Genomic DNA, 25,639 nt, shown 5'->3' with positions numbered 1-25,639 from the left:
GAGTGAAGTAAGCCAGAAAAAAAAACACCAATATAGTATACTAACACATATATATGGAATTTAGAAAGATGGTAACGATAACCCTGTATGCAAGACAGCAAAAGAGACACAGATGTATACAACAGTCTTTTGGACTCTGTGGGAGAGAGAGAGGGTGGGATGATTTGAGGGAATGACATGGAAACATGTATAATATCATATAAGAAACGAATCACCAGTCTAGGTTCAATACAGGTTCCTTGGGGCTGGTGCACTGGGATGACCTGAAGGGATGGTACAAGGAAGGAGGTGGGAGGGGTTTTAGGATGGGGAACACGTGTATGCTCGTGGCAGATTCATGTTGATGTGTGGCAGAACCAATACAATATTGTAAAGTAATTAGCCTCCAATTAAAATAAATCTAAAAATCCTTGGGTGATACTTTGGAAATAGCAGAATGAATAAATCCCACCCACAGAGAGGGCAGCGATGGCTTTCTTGCCATGTTTATGGCAAACATTCAATGAGCCTGCTAGAAATAAATGACAAAGTTCATCACACACAGAAAAAAAAATTAAAAATAAATAAATAGAAACTGCCTATGTATATAACTGAGACTAAAGTTTAATAAAGAGAGCTACTAAAAGTACACAGTGAGAGTGAAACTGACTCAGTCATGCCCAACTCTTTGCAACCCCATCGACTATAGCTCACCAGGCTCCTCTGTACATGGGATTCTCCAGGCAAGAATACTGGAGTGGGTTGCCATGCCCTTCTCCAGAGGATCTTCTCGACTCAAGGCTTGAACCAGGGCCTTTTGCTTTGCAGGCAGACTGTACCATCTCAGCTACTTGGGGAGCCCTAAAATTACACAAAGAAACTGAATTTAAAAATAGAAATCAGATAAAGGAGTAAATTTCATTCCACAGTGATCAAGAACCACAATTTCAGGTTCTGAGGCTTTGAGTTATGCAATCAAGGGCACTTCATCAGCCTTAGTATAATTGGCCATCTTATACTGGCATGAAATGGAACCTCTTCAGAGCCCTCTTTATGTCTTTATTTCTCAGACTGTAGATGAAGGGGTTCACCATAGGTGTGACCACAGTGTACATCACCGAGGCTATTGTACTTGAGTATGAAAGATGCATAGCAGCAGACCTAAGGTACACTTCTAAGGTAGTGCAATAAAATAAAGAGACAACTGAGAGGTGGGACACACAGGTAGAAAACGCTTTATACTTCCCCTGGGCTGATGAGATTTTACATATACATGAAACTATTTTAGAAAAAGAGTAAAGGATACCAGCAAAAGGACCACCACCTAGCAGGGCAGCTGCAACATACATCACAATGTTATTAAGAAAGTTGTCAGGACGGGAAAGTTGTACCAACTGATTGAGTTCATAGAAAAAGTGGGGAATTTGCACAACTGGACAAAAGGGCAGTCACAACACCATTAAGCTATGTAGCAAGGAATACATGGCAACCACTACCCAGGATGTCAGAACCAGGAATCCACAGAGATGAGGGCTCATGATGACCATGTATGCAAAGGGTGGCAAATGGCCACAAAGTGGTCATAGGCCATCACAGTTAGGAGGACATAATCTAGTTCTCCAAAGAGAATGTAAAAATACATCTACGTGAAGCAGCCTTCATAGAGAATAACTTTGCTCCGTGTTTGAATATTTACCAGCATCTTTAGGATGGTGGTGGAGGTGAAACAGATGTCTGCAAAGGACAGGTTAGAGAGGAAGAAGTATGTGGGGGTGTGGATGTGGGTGTCCGAGCTGATGGCCAGGATAATGAGCAGGTTTCCAAATGCAGTGATCAGGTACCTGGATGGAGAAAAAAAGTCCAAATGTGAGCAGCTGTAGTGTTGGTTCCTCTGAAAGTCCCAGAAGAAGGAATTCTGAAATTTGTGTATTATTCACTGGTTCCATGTGGTGGAGGTGACTAAACAGAAAAAAGAAAAAATAATATGACTAATTTTTACAACAACTGACATAATTCACATAGTAAAAAAAAAAAAAAAAAAAAAACAAAACTACTTAGCTCTTTAGAAAGCAATGTTAATATTTTGTTTACAGGTAAATTCTCTTTGAGGGTATACTCCATTTCATCTCTGACTAGGAATATTTGTCCCATTCTCAAAATATTTCCAGAAGTCATATATTCTAGAGATTTAATGAGAAATTGTTTCATATATTTGATAAATATATTGAGTGCCAACTATGTTTCAAGTACATGCAGGCAATAAGTAGAGTGATGGAAAACAAATCTCCCACAATCCAAGGATGATGAGAGATGATGTGCAAATAAAACATTATATGTCAGCTGGTGTCAAATGTTATGAAGGAAACAAAACCAGATATAAAGAAGAGAGTTGTAGGAGGTGTTATTTTGTACTGAGGGTTCAGGCAGGGTCAGAAATCAAGGTGATAATTGAACAGATAGCTAAGAAAGAGAAAGAAGGATGTAGTTTGACATCAGGAGAAGTGTGTGCCTGGCCACTGCAAAGTAACTGAGGAAGATGCTCATTACACATGTTCAGATCCAAACAAGGAAGCCAGTGGGGCAGAGGAATAAGTTAGAACAGGAGTGATTAGAGATGGTGTCAGGGATGCTGTGGAACAAGGGGCCTCCCCACTACAGGTGAACCTTCAGTCCACAGAGAATCACTCCTTCTGTGTTGTTCCCAGCACTTTATGAATTTAATCATAAAGGCTTCCTGTGATTGATTTCATCAGATCCACTTCTTCGTGCCATCTGTTGATTGAATTCTGGCTTCTGTGTTGTAAGTCATCTTAATGTGTGAGTCCAGGTGCCTCAAAGAACTTCTCTCACTTCCCAAGGGTCAGGCACACACACACACACACACACACACACACACACATAACGTTGTCCTCCTAGGTTGTGTTACTGCCATGCATTCCTCACCCAGATCCACCCTCCTTAGGCCACAATTAGTCACAACTCAAGCTAGTCAGATCAGATTTTCTTTCTCATGAAGGATTTGTAAATGGTACCTAGAAATTCCAGTTTATAAGTTTTCCTTGGAAATAAACCTGGAAATAAACTTTGAGTTCCATTTCAGTATGGCTAATTTCTGCTTTTTATTTAAAGAAATATAAAAAATATGAGAGAGAGGAATGGAATGGACATATGAATATCAGGGGAAAATATCCAGTAAACTCAAACAACTCTTAATGCAATGCAATGAATAAAATCTCCCTTGGTTTGTCAACATTACAAGTCCAAGACATCTCCTTGATGTCCAGAAAAAAAACAATAAATAAAAACATATTTTTGTTAAGGACACAAACAGTGATATCTTTATGATGTGAAACACTTTACAGTTTGAATATCCCAAGAGGAAAACATGCAAATGGGATAAGCTATCAGTTCAAAACCAGAAATACATAGAACACAACAAAAGTCGAAGACTTCTTTTTCCTGAGGCTTTTCCATTTTTGTCCACTCCTGTTAATAAATAAAATCTTTGGACTTACTGTCTACATCTACTGGAAGCATTTTATGACTTCCATTCCTTTTAATTTGGCTTCCACTATTACTGTTTAATTGTCAACCCTGAGACTTGCAATTCCCAGCACAATGTTCACTTTACCTTCAGATCATAAACAAATACATTGATGTTAGGGAAGCCAGCAGACAGCTGATCTCTGGCCTCTGTCAGGCACATGTTTCTGGCTTCCCTCCTCTCTGCTTCTCTCCCTGAAATGTCTGTGGAGCTCTGAGACTCACCTGAAAGCAGATTCAGAGAGAAGCCTTCCCCGATGGAGGTCAAAACTCCTCCCTAAAGACTGATGAGGCAGACCAAATTTTTGTTCCCAAACACAACAACAGGAATAGATCAAGCAGTGACCTCTCAGCCAGTGCTTGCTGTTGTATGAGTGCAAAAGCAAGGACCACATCCTGTCCAACCAAAGTGGCATAGGCTGAGGGACTGCAACAGAAGAGATATTTAGAGCTTCCAGGTTAGCTCATTAGACATGTTTTCCTCTCATTACTCTAACCTCTATGTACATGATTGCCCTTGGAGACACTGGTCTGGACAGAATGAATTTTTTTCCTGCTAATTCTCTGTTCCTAAGAGATTGCTTTATAAGATAAATTAAATTTTTATTACTGCTTCTCTTTTAACTCTCCTTCTTCCAAAGCTCTAATTTTTGCAGAATCTCATCACATCCCTGTATTCAAATTTTCTCAAACATATGATATTAAGAGTTTGTCTTGACTAGGTCACATGGGTCTTCAAAGCTTTGAATTATGGCAAGGACACAATCACTGAACTCTCTAGAAACGACTCTTCCCCTCTTCAAAAAGAGGGATATGTTATTTTTTTTTTTTTAATGCAAAACCTTAGGTATTATAATCCCTAGGTTCATGATAGCTTTCCCAAGACAATTAAGAATGTACTACCTATATTAGAAATTGAGAACTGACATTTTTTACATATTATAAAACACTTGTATTTAATTATAAAAGGGATATTTAGACACTGTTATGTCAAATAAGCTCACTTGATCCTTGACCCAAGGATTGAGCTCATGTCTCTTAAGTCCCCTGCATTGACAGGCAGGTTTTTTTAGCACTAGTGCCACCTGGGAAGCCCCAGCATATTATAGAAATTGTGAAATGTAATTTTAAAAACAGTGAATTGTAATTTGGGCTAGCAAACCAGACTGTGAGATATCTACCACGCAAAAAGCCAGCCCTAACCTAAGACACCGCCAGGCCCACGCACAGAACAAAGGACTGAACAGAGATAGCCGGCTGCAGACTATCCCCCTCCGGTGACAGGCAGCCAGAGCCAGAAGGGGGCAATCACAGCCCCAGAGAGACATTATTTACAAAACTGTAAGTGGGCTCCTTTGCTAACTAAGACTTCTTGGGGTTCTGGATGGTCAACATCCACCTGAGAAGGTGCGCTGGTTGTATACCCAGAAAACTGAGCAGCGGGGAGGCGATAAGTCGCAGCAACCTCGCTCGCCAAACACCTCATCACCTGAGCTGCTCGGACCTGGGAAGGGCACAAAACGCAGGCCCAACCGAGTCTGTGCCTCTGAGGACTACCCGAGTCCCTGAACCTAAGCAGCTTAGACCTGGGAGGTGCAAGCAGCCCAGGGCTTGCCGCGGATGGTTTCTGGCGGAGCAACCTAGAGCCTGAGCAGTGTGGGCAGGGAGGCTACACGCACAGTGAGAGGGGTCAGGCCCAGTGTGGCTAAGGCACTGCGAGCACACGCCAGTGTTATTTGTTTGCAGCGGCCCTCCCTCCCCACAGTGCAACTGAACAAGTGAGCCTAAAAAAAAAAAAAAAAAGTCCACCACCGCCCCCTTGGTATCAGGGCAGAAATCAAACACTGAAGAGACCAGCAAACAGAAGAAGCTATAACAGAGGGAACCGCCTTGGAAGCGACAGGCAATAGATTAAAACCCTGTCCTTAGTACCGACTACACAGGAAGGGGCCTATAGATCTTTAGAAATGTAAGCCGGAACAGGGAACTAGCCGAAAATGAACTGACCCTACAATACCCACAACAACACCAAATAAAGTCCTAGATATATTTTTACTATTTTTACGATCATTCTTTCTTTCTTTCTTTCTTTAATTTTTTAAAAAAAATTTAAGTCCTTTATTACTCCTTTGCAGCTGCTAAGTCACTTCAGTCGTGTCTGAATCTGTGTGACCACATAGACGTCAGCCCACTGGCTCTCCTGTCCCTGGGATTCTCCAGGCAAGAACACTGGAGTGGGTTGCCATTTCCGTCTCCAATGCATGAAAGTGAAAAAGTGAAAGTGAAGTCACTCAGTTGTGTCCAGCTCTTAGCGACCCCATGGACTGCAGCCCACCAGGCTCCTCCATCCATGGGAATTTCCAGGCAAGAGTGATGGAGTGGGGTGCCATTGCCTTCTCCAATTACTCCTTTAATTTTCATTTTTATATCCTACTATTACTTTGCAAAAAAAAAAAAAAAAGACCCTATTTTTTTTAAAAAAAGCAAACTTCATATATATATATTTTTTATAATTTTTGTGACTTTTTTTTTTCTTTTCTCTTTCTTTTTTTTTTTCTTTAACATTGTATTTTTGAAATTCCAAACTGTACTCTAGATTTTTGATTTTAGCTTTTTGGTATTTGTTATCAATTTTGTACCTGTATTATTTTTTATAATTTTTGTGACTTTTTTTTCTCTCTTTCTTTCTCTTCTTCTTTTCTTTAACATTGTATTTCTGAATTCCCAACTCTACTCTAGATTTTTAATTTATGCTTTTTGGTATTTGTTATCAATTTTGTACCTATATCTTCTTTATAATTTTTGTGACTTTGTTTTTGTTTTCTCTTTCTTTTTCTTCTTCTTTTCTTTAACATTGTATTTTTGAAATTCCAAACTCTACTTTAGATTTTTAACTTTTGCTTTTTGGTATTTGTTATCAATTTTGTACCTATGTTTTCTTTATAATTTTTGTGACTTTTTTTTTCTTTCTTTTTCTCTCTTTCTTTTCCTTCTTCTTTTCTTTAACAAGTACAAATTCTGATTCATCAGGTCTCTAGTGAGTCCAAGTACTGCATTTCTAATGAGCTCCCAGGAGTAGTTGATGCTGCAGTGCCTAGTCTGGGGATCACATTCAATAGCAAAGCTATGGTCCTGTGTTAGAGTCAGGTATACACAGGTTTAGTCTTTTCACCAAGAATCTTTTATGTATATAAGTTTGAAAACAAGTTCTTCACTCACTTATAGAATAAAAGTGAACGTGTTAGTTGTTCAGTCATGTCCAATCATGTCCTATAGCCTTCCAGACTCCTCCATCCATGGGATTTCCCAGGCAACAATACTGGAGTGGGTAGCCATTTCCTTCTCCAGGGGATCCTCCCAACCCAGGGATTGAACCCAGGTCTCCTGCATTTCAGGCAGATTCTTTACCACTGAACCACTAGAGTGGGAGTCACTTATAGGTGGTTACACATAATTTGTCATCATAAACACATCAACAACTGCTTGACCTTAATTAAAACAAGACTTTCATATGGACACCAAAACTGATACTTTATTGAAAAGATATAGAGCATAAAAATAAAATATTTGCCTAGTAGTAAAAATGTATTTTGCATTTTCATCCTTTTGACATTTTTTCCCTGACTCAAAGGCCATATTAAGTGAATGTACTCAAACGTGTGCTATTGTGTAGACTTCACTTGAAAACCTTTAGTGGATTATCATTTGTCAGTAACTAAGGTAGGCACTATGGACAATGCTGAATAAGAGAACAGGATCCGAAAGGAGAATAAGACTAGATAATCACCTATAAAACACACTGTAGGTTCAAGTCTCCATTTTCAAGGACAGTTATGGCAGTGATTTTCAGAAGAATGTGGTACACATAATGAAAAGCTGTAGTCTTGGATATCCTCTATTATAAGATCATACCAAATACCTTGGCTAATAATAAAAGTAGTTTTCCCACAGTAGTCCTATTGTTTACTACAATCATTCAGTAGCACAAGAGAAAATATATCTGTGATGATATATGTCATCTGAGCAGAAATTATTCTTAAGAAATCCATGCTGCCCTATGAAATAAATAGGCATTAGAGATATTTTAAATCAAGTTTGGGAAAGCTTTGAGAAAGTAGAAAATTAACAAAGGGGAAAATTGTTTATAAGTCAAACAGAGAAGGAAACAGAAATCTGAGTTACTTCAATGGTATAAAGAAGTTGAATCAAAGAAATGAAAATTCAGGAAATAGAGACACAGAACAATTCTATGTTTGCATTCTGATCAAATAATATTAAATTCTGGCTCAAATGCTTTGCAGTTTGCTAAAAATGAGGATTTCTTTAACCCTATGACAATTAGTCCTTCTATTACTGCCATCCCAAAGAATCTTTTCAAGGCTTTCTTTATATCTTCATACCTTAGACTAAGAGGAAATGGTTCAGCACAGGTGTAACCACAGTGAACATCACTGAGACTGTTGCACTTGACTGTGAACTATGGATCCCAGCAGAGCAAAGGTACAGTGTAGACTGTTATAGTAAATAAGGGAAAACTGAGAGGTGAGACACACAGATGGGTGCATACTTGTGCAATAAGTCACTTCAGTCATGTCTGGTTTTTTGCAACCCTATGGACTGTAGCCTACCAGGCTTCTCTGTTCATGGGATTCTCTAGGCAATAATACTAGAGTAGGTTGCCATTTCTGTCTCCAGGGGATTTTTCTGACTGAGGGATATCATAAGTCTCCAGCATTGGCAAGCAGGTTCTTTACCACTAGCACCATCTGGGGGAATTATCTTAGAGTATGAGCAAAGGATCATAAGTGATCACCACCCATGAATACAGCTTCAAAATATATCCCTATGTCATTAAGAAAGGCTTTATAATTGATAAGTTGGACCACCTGTTATATTCCACCTGTTATTTATTCCCTATTCTGGGAAAGATCTCAGCTATTATTTCTTTAAATAGCATCTTTTCTTTCTCTCACACTGTCTTTTCCTTCTAAGATACTCAATATACTTGTTACCTCTTCTAATGGAGTCCTTTAATACTTGTAGATTCTCTTCATTAAAAAAAAAAAAAGAAAAGAAAAGCAGTTCTCTTATTCCTAAATCATTCTACCTTTGAGGTCACTATTTCTCTTCACCATATGATCTGCTCAACTTTTAGTGCTTTCTAATACATCTTTCAACTCATTTATAGATTTCTTCAACCCCAGTATGTCTGTTTGGTTATGTTTGAGTTTTAATCTCTTTGAAAATTGTTTCTTATTTTCATTTTTTTTTAAATTTATGAGTTTAAGTGCTTCTGTGAGTGTTCCTATAGCTTCCTGAGTTTCTCCATGACACTATTTGAGTTTTCCACTGGCTTGATCACAATCTTCTATGGTGTTAAGATTGTTTTCTGGAAAATTGTCATTTTCTTTTTGTGATTCTGTGTTATTGTGACCAGTGGGTAGCTCCTCTGGCAGTGCATTTGAAATAACAAATGCCTTTTTCACTTAGGTAAAGGTCTGTTCATTCTGATTTTAACAATTCAACAAACTGGTAACAAGAGGCCTTTCTCTGTTTTTCAGTTAGGTGACACAGTAACACAAGTCTTTTGTTTTTTTTTTTACCTGAGTTGCATCTGAGTTGCATTTATTGAAGTAGGAAATGCAACCCACTCCAGTATTCTTGCCTGGAAAATTCCATGGACAGAAGAGCCTGGAGCTCTGCAGTCCAGGGGGAGGCAAAGAGTTGGACATGACTGAGTGAGCATGCATGCACTCACTCATCTAGCTATTTTTAAAAAACTTTTTTTTTTTGGTCGTTCACTCTCCCTAGCAGAGGCATTGCTTGGTGCATTGTCATCACAGCTGGTGCCTCCAGGGTCACTGGCGTCTTGGTGCTGCTAATGTCCCTGATATGGCTGGCATCTCTGCTCAGGGAACCATGATAGTGGGCAATTTTGCATCATCCAGGGTCACCTGGTTCAAGGTCCCCACCAGCACTGCTGCCTGTTTCCCTTTGGTTGTAGATAATCCTGCATCTGGAAGGCCAGGTTCACGTGTGCCACCTCCACTGGTGCTTCCAGGTGCTATGGGTCTATGGACTCAGCTACCTCATGGACTCAGCCAATGGTTACATTGGGCTGGGACTGGGGGCACTGCCTTTTGCTGTTTTCCCCTAGATGCACCTCATCTATGTGTTCTAATCAACCCAATTTAACAAGTAAAATTGTATGAATCTCTGGAATCTTGGTTATTGGACAGGTGAATATTTACTGACTTATGGAAGTCTGATTAATCAGAGATAGAAGGGGAGAGACAAAGAGAGTGTCTTGTGCTACCATGATGCTGATGTCATCAAAGATAGATTTATTTTTTTGGAGACTGTGACATTGAGATATATATATATATATATATATATATATATATAAAGAGAGAGAGAGAGTTAACTATCATTTATTGGTGAACAAAGACATCCAGTATAACAGTATACAACATCATGGTTGAGACTTTAGCATTACAACATAGAAAATAACAGGTGAGCATAGATTCATGAGGAGCCAAACAGAGATCAGGATAACCACACACTATACAAACTCATTTGTTAATAAGCATTATATTAAAGCATCTACTACAAAAATGAGTTATTATGCAGCAATAGCTAACTGGTCAAAAATAAAAGTGAACAGAACTGAAGACAATTATATTAATTGGCTTCTTCTCAACTATGTACTTATTCTAATATTTAAAGGTAGCATTCATGATTACTCTGTCTTTAAATTTTATTTCAGATAACTGTATTAAAAATTGGTACATTAAGTTTCCTCTCCAAATAAGCAGGAAAAGATGAAAAGTGTGCTTGTTGGTACTAAACATGTAACCTGGAATCACATGACTGAATAGGCATTTCAGTCCTCCAGTGAGCCATCCTTTGGTCATGTATATATTTTGATATACAAAGTTCAGTCTGAACAACACAGTGGTGAAGGGCACTGACCTTCTGTGCAGTAAAAAATCTAAATATAATTTTGCAGTCAGCTCCCTGTATCCACAGTTCCATATCTGAATGTTCAATGTAATCTATTAAAAGTTATTTTAAATACCTTAGTTGTCAACTTTACTTTAAACAAATATGAGTAATTAAACTAATAACTATCATTTAGAATAATAAGAGAAAAATTACTTGTAATGACGTATGTCATTCAAGAATACCTGTGGTGGATTCATTTTGATATAAGAATAAATTATTCTTAAGAAACTCAGTCCTCTCATGAAGTACATGAGTATTTCCAAATATTGCTGATTCAAATGTAGGAAAATTTTGAAGTAGGGATAAGTACAAATAAAAAGCCTATATATCAGGTTGAGGAGAAAGCTTAATAAATCAATACATGGAATTATTTTAATGAAAATTCCAGGGAACAATGAAAAGAAGCAAATTTGATTCTGCAATGATCAAAGAATCATAATTTCTGATTCTGAGGCTTTGAGTCATGCCATCAAGGTCACTTCATTTCCCCCAGCAGAGTTGGCCTTTTCTACCTAATATTTCATAGAATCTCTTCAGAGCCCCTTTTATGTCTTTATTTCTTAGACTGTAGATAAAGGGGTTCAGCATGGGTGTGACCACTGTGTACATCACTGAAGCTGCTGCACCTGATCTTGAACTGTGGGGAGCAGCAGGGTTAAGGTGCACTCCTAGGACAGAACAATAAAATAAAAAGACAACTGAGAGGTGAGATGCACAGGTGGAAAATGCTTTATACTTTCCCTCAGCTGATGAGATTCCACGTATGCAAGAAACTATTTTAGAGTAAGAGTAAAGTATCCCAGCAAAAGGACCACCACCCAACAAGGTAGCTGCAAAATACAATACCATGTCATTAAAAAAGGTGTCAGAACAGGCAAGTTGTAAGACTTGATTGAGTTCACAGAAAAAGTGGGGTATTTTGAAGTCTGCACAGAAGGACAACTGCAACACCATTAACTTCTGTAACAAGGAGTACATGACACCCACGATCCAAGATATCAGAACCAGGAGACCGCAGAGTCGGGGGTTCATGATGACCGTGTAGTGCAACGGGTGACAGATGGCCACAAACCGGTCATAGGCCATCACAGCCAGGAGAAAGTCATCTAAACTTGCGAAGAGTATGTAAAAGTACATCTGGATGATGCAGCCTTCAAAGGTGATCAATTTGTTCTGTGTCTGGATGTTCCACAGCATCTTTGGGACAGTGGTAGAAGTGAAGCTGATGTCTACAAAGGACAGGTTGGAGAGGAAGAAGTACATGGGGGTGTGGAGATGGGAGTCTGAGATGGTGGCCAGGATGATAAGCAGGTTTCCAAACATAGTGATCAGGTACATGGACAGAAAAAGTCCAAATACGAGGGGCTGCAGCTCAGGTGCCTCTGAAAATTCCATGAGAAGAAATTCTGAAACTTCTGAAATGTTTTGTGGTTCCATGCCTTGTAGGTAACTACCAAGATATAGAATAATAACTTATTAACTTTTACACGAGCAAGCATTAGCAACCTAGCATGCATGCATGTTCAGTCACTTCCATCATGTCCAACCCTGCGATTCCATGAACTGTGGCTTGCAAGACTCCCCTGTCCATGGGATTCTCCAGGCAAGAATATTGGAGTGGATTGTCATTTCCTTCTCCAGGGGATATTCCCAATGCAGGGATTGAACCTGTGTCTTTTACTTCTTCTTCATTGGCAGGCAAGTTGTTTCCCATTAGTGCCAACCCAACATAAATGCTATTACTTACATTTCACAGTCAAGACATTAACTTCAATAGGTATCAGTAGGGGGTGAGGCAAAGTCCTTTCTCATTTTTCTTGTATGGCATCTTTTCTTTGTTATTTATGTTCTTTGAGCTTTAATCTCTCCTTTGTAGGTTCAGTGGGCACACTACTTCCGGTTTTGTTCTTTTACCAGCATTCAAAGCCCTCCCTAGCCCATACTCTATAAATCATGTATGTGCCATGATTATTCATCCTTTTACACTGAATAACTTTCTTCATATGATTTTCTCATTTGTAATACATATATTTATTTAACTATACTCAGTTCAGTTCAGTCGCTCAGTCATGTCCGACTCTTTGCCACCCCATGGACTGCAGCATGCCAGGCCTCCCTGTCCATCACCATCTCCCAGAATATACTCAAACTCATGTCCATTGAGTCAGTGATGCCATCCAACCATCTCATCCTCTGCTGTCCCCTTCTCCTCCTGCCTTCAATCTTTCTGGCATCAGGGTCTTTTCAAATGAGTCAGTTCTTCACATCAGATGACCAAAGTATTGGAGTTTCAGCTTCAGCATCAGTCCTTCCAATGAATATTAAGGACTGATTTTCTTTAGGATGGACAGGTTGGATCTCTTTGCAGTCCAAGGGACTCTCAAGGGTCTTCTCCTATACTACGGTTCAAAAGCATCAATTCTTTGATGCTCAGCTTTCTTTATAGTCTAACTCTCACATCCATACATGACTGGAAAAACAATAGCTTTGACTAGACAGACCTTTGTTGTCAAAATAATGTCTCTGCTTTTTAATATGCTGTCTAGGTTGGTCATAACTTTTCTTCCAAGCAGCTAGCATCTTTTAATTTCATGGCAGCAGTCACCATCTGCAGTGATTTTGGAGCCCCCCCAAAATAAAGTCTGTCACAGTTTGCATTGTTTCCCCATCTATTTGCCATGAAGTGACCCTTATGGCAGGAAGTGAAGAGGAACTAAAAAGCCTCTTAATGAAAGTGAAAGTGGAGAGTGAAAAAGTTGGCTTAAAGCTCAACATTCAGAAAACGAAGATCATGGCATCTGGTCCCATCACTTCATGGGAAATAGACGGGGGAACAGTGGAAACAGTGTCAGACTTTATTTTTCTGGGCTCCAAAATCACTGCAGATGGTGACTGCAGCCATGAAATTAAAAGAGGCTTACTCCTTGAAAGGAAAGTTATGACCAACCTAGATAGCATATTCAAAAGCAGAGACATTACTTTACCAACAAAAGTCCGTCTAGTCAAGGCTATGGTTTTTCCTGTGGTCATGTATGGATGTGAGAGTTGGACTGTGAAGAAAGCTGAGCGCCGAAGAATTGATGCTTTTGAACTGTGGTGTTGGAGAAGACTCTTGAGAGTCCCTTGGACTGCAAGGAGATCCAACCAGTCCAATCTGAAGGAGATCAGCCCTGGGATTTCTTTGGAAGGAATGATGCTAAAGCTGAAACTCCAGTACTTTGGCCACCTCAGGGGAAGAGTTGACTCATTGGAAAAGACTCTGATGCTGGGAAGGATTGGGGGCAGGAGGAGAAGGGGACAACAGAGGATGAGATGGCTGGATGGCATCACTGACTCGATGGATGTGAGTCTGAGTGAACTCCGGGAGTTGGCGGTGGACAGGGAAGCCTGGCGTGCTGTGATTCATGGGGTCGCAAAGAGTCGGACACAACTGAGCGACTGAACTGATCTGAACTGATGGGACCAGATGCCATGATTTTAGTTCTCTTAGGCTGAATTTTAAGCCAACTTTTTCACTCTCCTCTTTCACTTTCATCAAGAGGCTCTTCAGTTCTTCTTCACTTTCTGCCATAAAGATGGTTATCTGCATACTGTACTCAGGCTTCAACAGTATATGCCACCATCATATGAGCAAGGGATGCACCTGCATAGCTCACTTTGTTTTTCTCAAATGTATGTGAATATTTGTGTACTTATTTACAAACACAGGGGCTTCCCCAGTGACTCAGCAGTAAAGTATCAGCCTGCAATGCAAGAGACACAGTAGTTGCATATTCATTCCCTGGATGGGGAAGATGGGCAACCCACTCCAGTATTCTTGCCTGGAGAATCCCATGGACAGAGGAGCCTGGTGGGCTACAGTCCATGGGGTCACAGAGAGTCACACATGACTGAAGAGACTGAGCATGCCTGCCTACACATTTAAGAAAATGGGAAGTCATTAAATAAAAATTAATGGCAAAACTACAGAAATATACTACTATATATTATTTAATATGTAGTATGTATTTAATATAGCCAATATTTTGCAATGTAAATGGGGAGTAATCTATAAAAAGAAGCTAACATAATTTGCTAAATCAATTATATTTCAGTTAAAAGCAATAATGGCAGTCAACATAAAGCCAGTTAAGTAGGGAGATTTCATACAATTGTATTAAGGAAAACTAAATGGAACATCAAAAACTGATTGAAACATGATATACAATAACAGTAACTGAACAAGAGCAGTATTCATTAATAATTATTTTAGCTAAGACTTTCACTTAACTGATTATAACATATAATGTATCCAGAATTTTTTGGCACATAGCAGTTGCTCCATTATTATTTGTTGAATGAATAGGAATTAGATGATATCAGATATGAACACTTAATACATAGGAAAGTTGCATTTCAATTGAGCTGGGAAAAGCTGAATTTTTGAATAAAAGCTGGAATAAATGACTGTCTTTCTGGAAGGAAATAAGGAACTTTTTTTGTTTGTTTTTAATCTAACACAGCTTCAGAAAATCAGGGTAAACTGTCCATTTCAGACGAACATACAACAAATTCATGTAAAATCTGCACTTGGAAAACTAAAACAATTAAAGCTATAAATTCAGAAAGAAAAGAAGAATATAGGGGACTTTTCTGGTGGTCCAGTGGCTGATACTCTTTGTGAACCTATGGACTATAGCCCACCAGGTTCCTCTTGTCCATGGAATTTTTCAGACAAGGATACTGGAGTAGGTTGCCATTCACTTCTCCAGGGGATATTACCAACCCAGGGATCAGACTCAAGTCTCCTATGGCTCTTTCATTGGCAAGTAGGTAGATTCTTTACCACTGAGCCACCTGGGAAGACCTAGCTAACACCAATGCAGCCAAATAAATAAATATATACTTTTTAAAAAAGAATTATACATTAAACTCTATGAAACAGAAAATTTTTGGTCAAAAATAGATCAGTCTTATGGACTCTGTGGGAGAGGGAGAGAGTGGGGAGATTTGGGAGAATAGCATTGAAACATGTATAATATCATGTATGAAACGAGTCACCAGTCCAGGTTTGATGCACGGTACTGGATGCTTGGGGCTGGTGCACTGGGATGACCCAGAGGGAGGGTAGGGGAGGGAGGAGGGAGGAGGATTCGGGATGGGGAACGCAGGTATACCTGTGGCGGATTCATTTAGATATTTGGCAAAACTAATACAATATTGTAAAGTTTAAAAATAAAGTAAAATTGAAAAAATATTCAGGGAAAACGAATCTAGAAAAATGTACAGATGAACCAGTTTGCAAGGTAGAAACAGAGACAGATATAGAGAGAACAAACATATGGAAACTAAGAGGGGAAAGTGGGATAAGATAAATTGGTAGGTTGAGGCTGACATATATATATATATATATATATATATATATATATATATATATATATGTAAACACAAAGAAGAAGAGTATTCTCTAATTTTGCTAGAATAAAAGTGAAGTGTGGTGAACATTGGGGTACACGTGTCTCTTTCCCTTCTGGTTTCCTCAGTGTGTATGCCCAGCAGTGGGATTGCTGGATCATAAGGTAGCATGGAAGCAACCTAGATGTCTATCAGCAGATGAATGGCTAAGAAAGCTGTGGTACATATACACAATGGAGTATTACTCAGCCATTCAAAAGAATACATTTGAATCAGTTCTAATGAGGTGAATGAAACTGGAACCTATTATACAGAGTGAAGTAAGCTAGAAAGAAAAACACCAATACAGTATACTAAAGCATATATATAGAATTATAGAAAGATAGTAACAATAACCCTGTGTACGAGACAGCAAAAGAGACACTGAGTAATAGAACAGTCTTATGGACTCTGTGGGAGAGGGAGAGGGTGGGAAGGGTTGGGAGAATGGCATTGAAGCATGTATATATCATGTATGAAATGAGTTGCCAGTCCAGATTTGATGCACGATACTGGATGCTTGGGGCTGGTGCACTGGGATGACCCAGAGGGATGGTATGGGGAGGGAGAAGGGAGGAGGGTTCAGGATGGGGAACACATGTATACCTGTGGTGGATTCATTTTGATATTTGGCAAAACTAACACAATATTGTAAAGTTTAAAAATAAAATAAAATTAAAAAAAATAAAATGTAAAAAAATAAATAAAGCCAAACAAACAGTCAAAAAAAAGAAAAAAAAGTGAAGTGTGGTACATTGGGGAAACAACTTGAAAAGAGCTGTAAACATTAAAAACATATTCTCTAATTCAGGGTTCCTCAGTCTCTGCACTACTGGATATTCTGAGCCAGGTCATACTCTGTAGTGGTATGTTTCCTATATATTCTAGGATATTCAGAAGGATCCTTGCCCACCACCTACCTCATTCCAGTGTGATAGTGAAAAATGTCTAGGGGTGTAGTCAATGTCACCTGGGGGAATTAATCATCCTTGGTTGAGAAGCACAATTTTAGGTGAATAATATCAAATATTTGTAAATCTGTGCTATAATAGTAATTTGTTGAAAAATAATATGACAGACCCCCATGTATGTGAGTATCATAGCCATACCATGAAATGTTATACAGACACTAAATTAATGAAGCAGACTTATACTAGTTGATTGGAATAAAGTTCCTAAGGTATTGTTGATTTTAAAAAAGAGAGGAACAAACAGCAGAAAAAAAGACCTCACTAAAACATAAAGAACATTTATGAGGTACACAGGATCATATTCAAACATTTGTGAAAATGTATGTGAATATGTGTAAGTGCATAATTTAGAACAAGAAGATTTAAAGGAAACTAAGAACTTATAGACAATAATGTCAGTAAAAACGAAATTAGATTAAGTACATGTTTTATTTTTAAAAAAAGAGCATGCAACAAAATTGAATGAAAATCTATGGCTAACTTATACAAAGATTAAAAATTATTAATTCAGATATACCAACATGGGTCATTAATTCAACATTAAAATTACCAAAGACTTGAAAATGAAATAATATTATAACCAAAGTGCTTTTAAAATGTGGGGATGGAGGAGTATCTAAATTATAATTTCATCTCAAATAGAGACAGATGGATTAAAACATGTTTATCAAATATAATGGTGACATTTAGTCCAAAGGTCAAGATAAATATTTCCCAAATTATGGTGAAAGGTGATGAACTTTTAGAAAAGGATTTAGTCATAAGGCCACAAGGAGCATTAAGGAATAACAGAGATATGAAAACTCACTGGGAATGTATATTAGTATAAAAGATTATTTATTACAGCTAAGGATTTTTGGTTTTGTTTAGAGCAAATATTGACACATGGAGAATATTAAAGTGGCAGCTAAATTAATGTAGTGGCAAGAATACACAGAACTGTACAAAAAAGATCTTCATGACCAAGATAATCACAATGGTGTGATCACTCACCTAGAGCCAGACATCCCGGAATGTGAAGTCAAGTGGGCTTTAGGAAGCATCACTATGAACAAAGCCAGTGGAGGTGATGGAATTCCAGTTGAGCTATTTCAAATTCTGAAAGATGATGCTGTGAAAGTGCTGCACTCAATATGCCAGCAAATTTGGAAAACTCAGCAGTGGCCACAGGACTGGAAAAGTTCAGTTTTCATCCCAATCCCAAAGAAAGGCAATGCCAAAGAATGTTCAAACTACTACACAATTGCACTCATCTCACACGCTAGTAAAGTAATGGTCAAAATTCTCCAAGGCAGGCTTCAGCAATATGTGAACCATGAACTTCCAGATGTTCAAGCTGGTTTTAGAAAAGGCAGAGGAACCAGAGATCAAATTGCCAACATCTGCTGGATCATGAAAAAAGCAAGAGAGTTCCAGGAAAACATCTATTTATGCTTTATTGACTATACCAAAGCCTTTGACTGTGTGGATCACAATAAACTGTGGAAAATTCTGAAAGAGATGGGAATACCAGACCACTTGACCTGCCTCTTGAGAAATCTATATGCAGGTCAGGAAGCAACAGTTAGAACTGGACATGGAACAACAGACTGGTTCCAAAAAGGAAAAGGAGTATGTCAAAGCTGTATATTGTCACCATGCTTATTTAACTTCTATGCAGAGTACATCATGAGAAATGCTGGGCTGGAAGAAGCACAAGTTGGAATCAAGATTGCCACGAGAAATATCGATAACCTCAGATATGCAGATGACACCACCCTTATGGCAGAAAGTGAAGAGGAACTAAAAAGCCTCTTGATGAAAGTGAAAGAGGAGAGTAAAGCTCAACATTCAGAAAATGAAGATCATGGCATCTGGTCCCATCACTTCATGGGAAATAGATGGGGAAACAGTGGCTGACTTTATGTTTCTGGGCTCCAAAATCACTGCAGATAGTGAATGGAGCCATGAAATTAAAAGATGCTTACTCCTTGGAAGGAAAGTTAGGACCAATCTACATAGCATATTCAAAAGCAGAGATATTACTTTGCCAACAAAGGTTCATCTAGTCAAGGCTATGTTTTTTCCAGTCATCATGTATGGATGTGAGAGTTGGACTGTGAAGAAAGCTGTGGGCTTAAGAATTGATGCTTTTTATTTTTCTGGAGTTGAGCTTTTTAACTATGGTGTTGGAGAAGACTCTTGAGAGTCCCTTGGACTGCAAGGAGATCCAACCAGTCCATTCTAAAGGAGATCAGCCCTGGGATTTCTTTGGAAGCAATAATGCTAAAGCTGAAACTCCAGTATTTTGGCCACCTGATGCGAAGAGTTGACTCATTGGAAAAGACTCTGATGCTGGGAGGGATTGGGGGCAGAAGAAGAAGGGGACGACAGAGGATGAGATGGCTGGATGGCATCACTGACTCGATGGACATGAGTTTGAGTGAACTCCGGGTGTTGGTGATGGATAGGGAGGCCTGGTGTGCTGCAGTTCATGGGGTCGCAAAGAGTTGGACACAACTGCGTGACTGAACTGAACTGAACAATAAAAAAACAATGGAAGGGATATAATGTATAGTACTGTGACTAACAGTCAATAATACTCTATTGCATATTTGAAAGTTGCTAAGGAACAGTAGATCCCAAAAGCTCTCATCACAAAAAAATTGCAATTGCACTACGCATGCTGACAAATGCTAGTTAGATTTATTGTGGTGGTCATTTAGCAATATGAACAAATATTGATTCATTGTGCTGTACAGCAGCAACAAATACATTTTATATGTCAACTATAACTTAAATTCTTTTTTAAAAACAATGAAGAGAATACTATGAATGATAGATTTGACAAACAAAATTAATAAACTTTTATACAATCCCCACAAATATATCATACATATCTATTGAAACATGAAAAATATCATGTATGAAACGAGATGCCAGTCCAGGTTCTATGCACGATACTGGATGCTTGGGGCTAGAGCACTGGGACGACCCAGAGGGATGGTATGGGGAGGGAGGAGGGAGGAGGGTTCAGGATGGGAAACACATGTATACCTGTGGTGGATTCATTTTGATATTTGGCAAAACTAATACAATTATGTAAAGTTAAAAAAAAAAAAAAAGAACTGGGGGACTCCCAGGTGGATCACTGGGTAAAGAATCCACCTACAATGCAGGAGATTAGATTCCAAGGTGGGGAAGATCGCCTGGAAGAGGGAATTGCAACCCACTCCAGTGTTCTTGCCTGGGAAATTTCACAAACAGAGGAGACTGGTGGGTTACAGTGCATGGGGTCGCAAAGAGTCAGTCATGACTGAAATGACTGAGTATGCACACATATAAAAGAACTAAATGGCAAACAGTCTGTTTTGTGTAAAGAAACAATTCTTTGTCTCAAAGAACAAAAAAAAAGAATAACAGCACACTGGCACTACTATATAAAACAACAGATTTCTATGAGCTTTTTTTTTTGTTTGTTTAAATAAACTCTGAATGGCTAACAAGCACACAAATATATTCAGCCTCACAAAACAGAAAAAGACTCACCAACTTAAGAAACAAACTCACGGTTGCCAGGAGGAAGGGATAGTTAAGAGCTTTGGGAAGGTCATGTACACATTGCTATATTTCAAATCAATAACCACTTAAAACCTATTGTATACCATATGGAACTCTGCTCAATGTTCTGTGCAGCCTGGATAGGACGGGGTTTTGAGGGAGAATGGATAAATGTCCATGTATAGCTGATTCCCTTCACTATTCACCTGAAACTATCACGATATTGTTAACTTGGTATACCCCAATACAAAATGCTTTTGGTGTTAAAAAAATAAATTAAATTAAAAAAACAATTGCAAAGTGAAACTCATTAGCATACTCTCACCAATGAAATAAAGATTTTTTAATGTAAATGCCCAGAGTTGAGCAAAGACATCTGGGTATGTACATTTCATACTCTGTTCTTGCAGGGAAGTATTTGCAAGCATTCATTGGTCTAGGTCTACCTTCTTCCAGTGGAAATATAGTCTAATATATCCCATATTACAATTAAAAAAGTGGCCTTAATTCTCTGTATAACCTTTCATGAGTAATACCGTATTTGTCTACTCCTGTTGATTATTGATCTCTGGGGATTTATGATGTACTTTTCATAAAAGTATTTTATGTTTCCCGTTTATTCTTTTAATTGAACTCCCACTATTACCATTTAATTGTCAACATAGAAAATTGCATTTTGGAATGCAATGTTCAATTTTATTTCTGACCATTATAAACAAATACATTAAATTATTAGGAAAGCCAACAAAAGACTGTAGTGATTTCTGGTACCTGTGTATGTTAGACTGCCTCACAGGTGACCTCAGGTACATGTTCTTGGCTTCTCTCCTCACTGATCCTCTCCTGTAGTATCTGTGGAGCTCTCAGACTCACCTGCTTGGAAACTTTGAGAGAAGGCTTCTGTGTGGAAGTCCAAATTCTCCCCTAAATAGTTGATGCAGCCCCAAGTTGTGTCTAATTACAAGACAACAAGAAGAGATCAAGTATGGGTTTCTCAGTGAGATTTAGGTCTGCAAAAGCAACAACTACATCCTGTCCAACCAAAGCAGCACAGGCTGAGGGACTGCAGCAGAGGAAATATTGACAGCTTCCTGTGTCGGCTCATTAGGCATGTTTATCCTTTGTTACTCTAAATATGTGATTTCCCTTAAGGACACGGGGCTGGACAGAATGGACTCTTTATTCTGTTGATTCTCTGTTCCTAGGAGACTGCATTATAAGTTAGGTGAATTCGGTTTTTATCACTCCTTCTCCTTTAACTTTCCTGCTTCCAAAGCTCTAAGCCTCCCAGGACCTCATCACATCCCTGAGTTCAAATTCTCTCAAAAGTGTAATATTGAGAATTTGTCTTAACTGAGTCACATGGGTCTTCAAAGCTTTGATTGGTGGCGGGGACATAACCCTTGAAATCTCTAAAAATTTCTACTCACCTCATCAAAGACAAAGTAATTTTGTGTATATTTTAAATATAAAAATTGGACGTTATATTATCTGGATTCATGATAGCTTTCCAAGCCACTAAGACATTTCCCAGTTATATCAGAAGTTATGAGCTATCATTTAGTCCCTCATTATAAAATGCTTGTAATTATAAGAGAGATATTTATATGTTGTTATGCACCATAACAGAACATAACAGGGAAGCCTGGTGTGCTGCAGACCAAGGGGTTGCAAAGTGTGTGTCACAACTTAGACACTGAACAGCAACAAGGGCGGGGCAGGGTTCACTGAGGCATGCCATTGTGTATGCATGTAATAACAGAAACAGCAAAACAGGAGTGAAATCCAGAGAAACAGATCCAGAATTATCAAAATTAACCCTTCCAGGTAACAGGGTTACAGAAGGAGCAAATTTTAGATGAAGGGGTTCAACATGGGTGTGACCACAGTGTACATCATGCAGGCTATTGCGCTTGAATGTGAGCTATAGGTAGCAGCAGAGCTAAGGTACAATCCTAGGCTTGTACAATAAGACAAGGAGACAACTGAGAGCTGAGATGCACAGGTGGAAAATCCTTCATACTGCCCCTGAGCAGGAAACTATTTTAGAGTAAGTGTAAAGGATCCCAGCAAAAGGACCACTACCCAGTAGGAAAGTTGCAAGATAGATCATCATGTTATTAAGAAAAGTATCAGAACTGGCAAGTTGTATCACCTTATAGAGTTCACAGAAAAAGTGGGGAATTTCCAGATCTGGACAGAAGGACAATTGCAACACCATTAATCTGTGTAACAAGGAATACATGGCAGTCACTACCCAGGGTACCAGACACAGTAGTCCACAGAGCCGAGGGTACCAGACACAGTAGTCCACAGAGCCGAGGGCTCATGATGACTGTATAGTGCAGGGGGTGGCAGATGGCCACAAACCAGTCACAGGCCATCACAGTCATCAGGAAGTCATCTAATGTTGCAAAAAGTATGTAAAAATTCATCTGGGTGATGCAGCCTTCATAGGTTATGGCTTTTCTCTCAGTCTGAATATTCATCAGCATCTTTGGGATCGTGGTAGAGGTGAGACAGATGTCTACAAAAGACAGGTTGGAGATGAAGAAGTACATGGTTGTGTGGAATTGAGGGTCTGAGCATAGGGCCAGGATGATGACCAGGTTTCCAAACACAGTTATCAGGTACATGGAGAGGAAAATCCCAAATACGAGGGGCTGCAGTTCTGGTGCCTCTGAGAATCTGAGAAGAAGAAATTTAAAATTTTGTGTGTTGTTCCCTGGTTCCATGTGCTGGAGTTGACTACCAGGAGAAAGGAAAATAACGTAATTACTTTTCACACATATGGGCATAAGTCACATATCTGAACTACTACAATATCTATTGTGACATCAAGAAACTGATTTTACTATTTTATGTATAGATAAGTTCTCTTTGAGAGTATGTGTACTAAACCACTTCAGTTGTGTCCGACTTTGTGTGAAGACCCCATGCAATGCAGCCTATGAGGTTCCTCTGTCCATGGTATTCTCCAGGCAAAAATACTGGAGTGGGTTGCCATGCCCTCCTTCAGGGGGTATTCCTGACCCAGGGATGAAACCCCAGTCTCTTAAGTCTCCTGCAGGTTCTTTACCACCAGCATCACCTGCTATACCCCCAATTTATCTGTAACTAGGGCTTTTTGTCCCATTCTCAGCATATTTACCAAAAGGTCATATATTCTACACAGCTTTAATGCAAAATTCTTTCATGCATTTGAGAAATACATATTGAGTGCCAACATGATCCAAGCAAATAAGTAGAGATGATGAAAAACAAATATCCCACAACTCAAGAATGTTGAGAGATAATGAGCAAATAAAGTATTATATAATATGTTAGGTGAAGACAGATGCTATGAAAAAAAACAAAACCAGTTATGAAGGAGAGAGTTGTAGGAGGTGTTATTTTGTACTGAGTGTTCAGGTAATGTAAGCAAACAAGAAGATATTTGAGCATTAGACTTCAAGAAAGAGAGGGAAGAATCTAGTACTGTAACAGGAGAAGGGTGTGCCTGCAGAGGGAACGGCCACTGCAAAGGATTAGAGGAAGATGCTGGTTCCACATGTTCAAACACAAAAAGGAAGCCAGTGGGTCAGAGAATAAGAAAGAGGGGGAATGATTAGAGATGGTGTCAGGCATGCTGAGGAGCAAGGTGGCCTCCCTGCTACAGCTGAACCTTCAGTCCACAGAGATTCCCTCCTTACATATTCTCCATTTTCTTGCAAAAATATCATGTGAATTAAAGTAGATGACATCCTTAGTAGTATACCATCTTTGACTGAATTCTTGCCTCTGTATTATAAGTCCTCTTATTATATAAGCCCAAGTGCCTCTGCTTGAAAAGTTGTTCTCAATCCACAAGGTGTAAATTAACAAGAACTAACAAGAACTCCTGGGCTGTGTAACTCCATGCATTTCTCACCTATAATCAGCATCCTTAGGCCATGAGTTCTGACATCTCAAGCTGGTCAAATCAGATTATCTTTCCTGTATAGAATGTATAAATGGTACTAGAAATTCCAGTTCATGAACTTCTAATGGACTGATAAATTTGGGGTTCTTTTTCTACATGGCCACTTTCTTCTTTATATTTGAAAAATATTAAGAGTATAAGAAAGAGAGAGGAGAAAAAAAATAGAGAGGAAAATTAAATGGACCAATGAATATTAGGGGAGAAAATTTCCAATAGCCCAAACATATCCTGAGACAATACAGTGAAGAAAAGCTTCCTTGGTTTGGCAACATTCCAAATCCAGTGACATCTCCTTGATGCCCGGGAAAATAATAAAGCAAAAATTTTCTTTTCCAAGGACAGAAATGGTTATATCTTTATGATGTGAAAGAACTTGCAGATTGAATATTCTAAAAGAAAAATAAGCAAAAGGAATAAAGTAACAATTCAAAGCAGGAAACACAAAACACAACAAAAGTTGGAAATGTTTATATGAAGCAGCAGAAGATTTCTGTTTTCCTTGAGGCTTATCCTTATTTGTCTACTCCTGCTGGTAAATATGGGCTCCCCTAATGGCTCAGCAGGTAAAGAATCTGCTTGCAATGTAGGAGACACAGGAGATGCAGGTTCAATCTCTGAGTCAGGAACATCCCCTGGAGGAGGAAATAGGAACCCACTCCAATATTCTTGCCTGAAACGTCCATTGGACAGAGGAGCCTGGTGGACTGTAGTCCAAAGGGTTGCAAAGAGCTGAACATGACTGAATGACTAAGCATATACATGCACATTAATAAATACAATTCATAGACTTACTGCCTAATTTTACTGAAAACATTTTATGTCTATCATTTCTTTTTTCTAATTTAACTTCCATTAACACCATTTAATTGTCAGCATCAACACTTGCATTTCCGAGTGCAATGTTCAGTTTATTTTTTAGACAATAAATAAATATACACTAAGATAAGGAAAGCCAGCAAACAACCACAGTGACCTCTGGGCTATGCTACAGTGGTCTTCAGGTGACCTCAGGTACAGGTTCCTGGCTTCCATCCTCATTCACCCTCTCCTAAAGTGTCTTTTCAGCTCCTGGACTCACCTGCCTGCAGAATCTGAGAGCAAACTTTCTGCATAGAAGGAAAATGACTGACGATGCAGAACAAACTTTTGTCCACGAACAAGACAACAGGAAGAATTCTAGCCAGATACAGAGCTGCAAAAGCAAGGA

General features: G+C 38.9%; 1 protein-coding gene and 2 pseudogenes across 1 annotated transcript; all 3 read right to left on the bottom strand.

The window, feature by feature from the left end:
- Positions 1,005–1,925, bottom strand: OR7A140P (olfactory receptor family 7 subfamily A member 140, pseudogene; annotated as a pseudogene).
- On the bottom strand, positions 11,008–11,964 carry OR7A78 (olfactory receptor family 7 subfamily A member 78). Its single transcript, NM_001390556.1, has one exon. The coding sequence runs from the start codon at positions 11,962–11,964 to the stop codon at positions 11,008–11,010; it is 957 nt and encodes a 318-aa protein (NP_001377485.1).
- Positions 22,326–23,269, bottom strand: OR7A174P (olfactory receptor family 7 subfamily A member 174, pseudogene; annotated as a pseudogene).

This window comes from Bos taurus, chromosome 7 (genome assembly GCF_002263795.3).
Source record: "Bos taurus isolate L1 Dominette 01449 registration number 42190680 breed Hereford chromosome 7, ARS-UCD2.0, whole genome shotgun sequence".
NCBI classification, from domain to species: domain Eukaryota; kingdom Metazoa; phylum Chordata; class Mammalia; order Artiodactyla; family Bovidae; genus Bos; species Bos taurus.
The sequence above is the reverse complement of the archived record's forward strand: the minus strand, read 5'-3'. Positions and strand labels throughout refer to the sequence as shown.

Coding starts and splice junctions, on each gene's coding strand:
- OR7A78 (NM_001390556.1), bottom strand. CDS start 11,964: ATGGAACCACAAAACATTTCAGAAGTTTCAGAATTTCTTCTCATGGAA.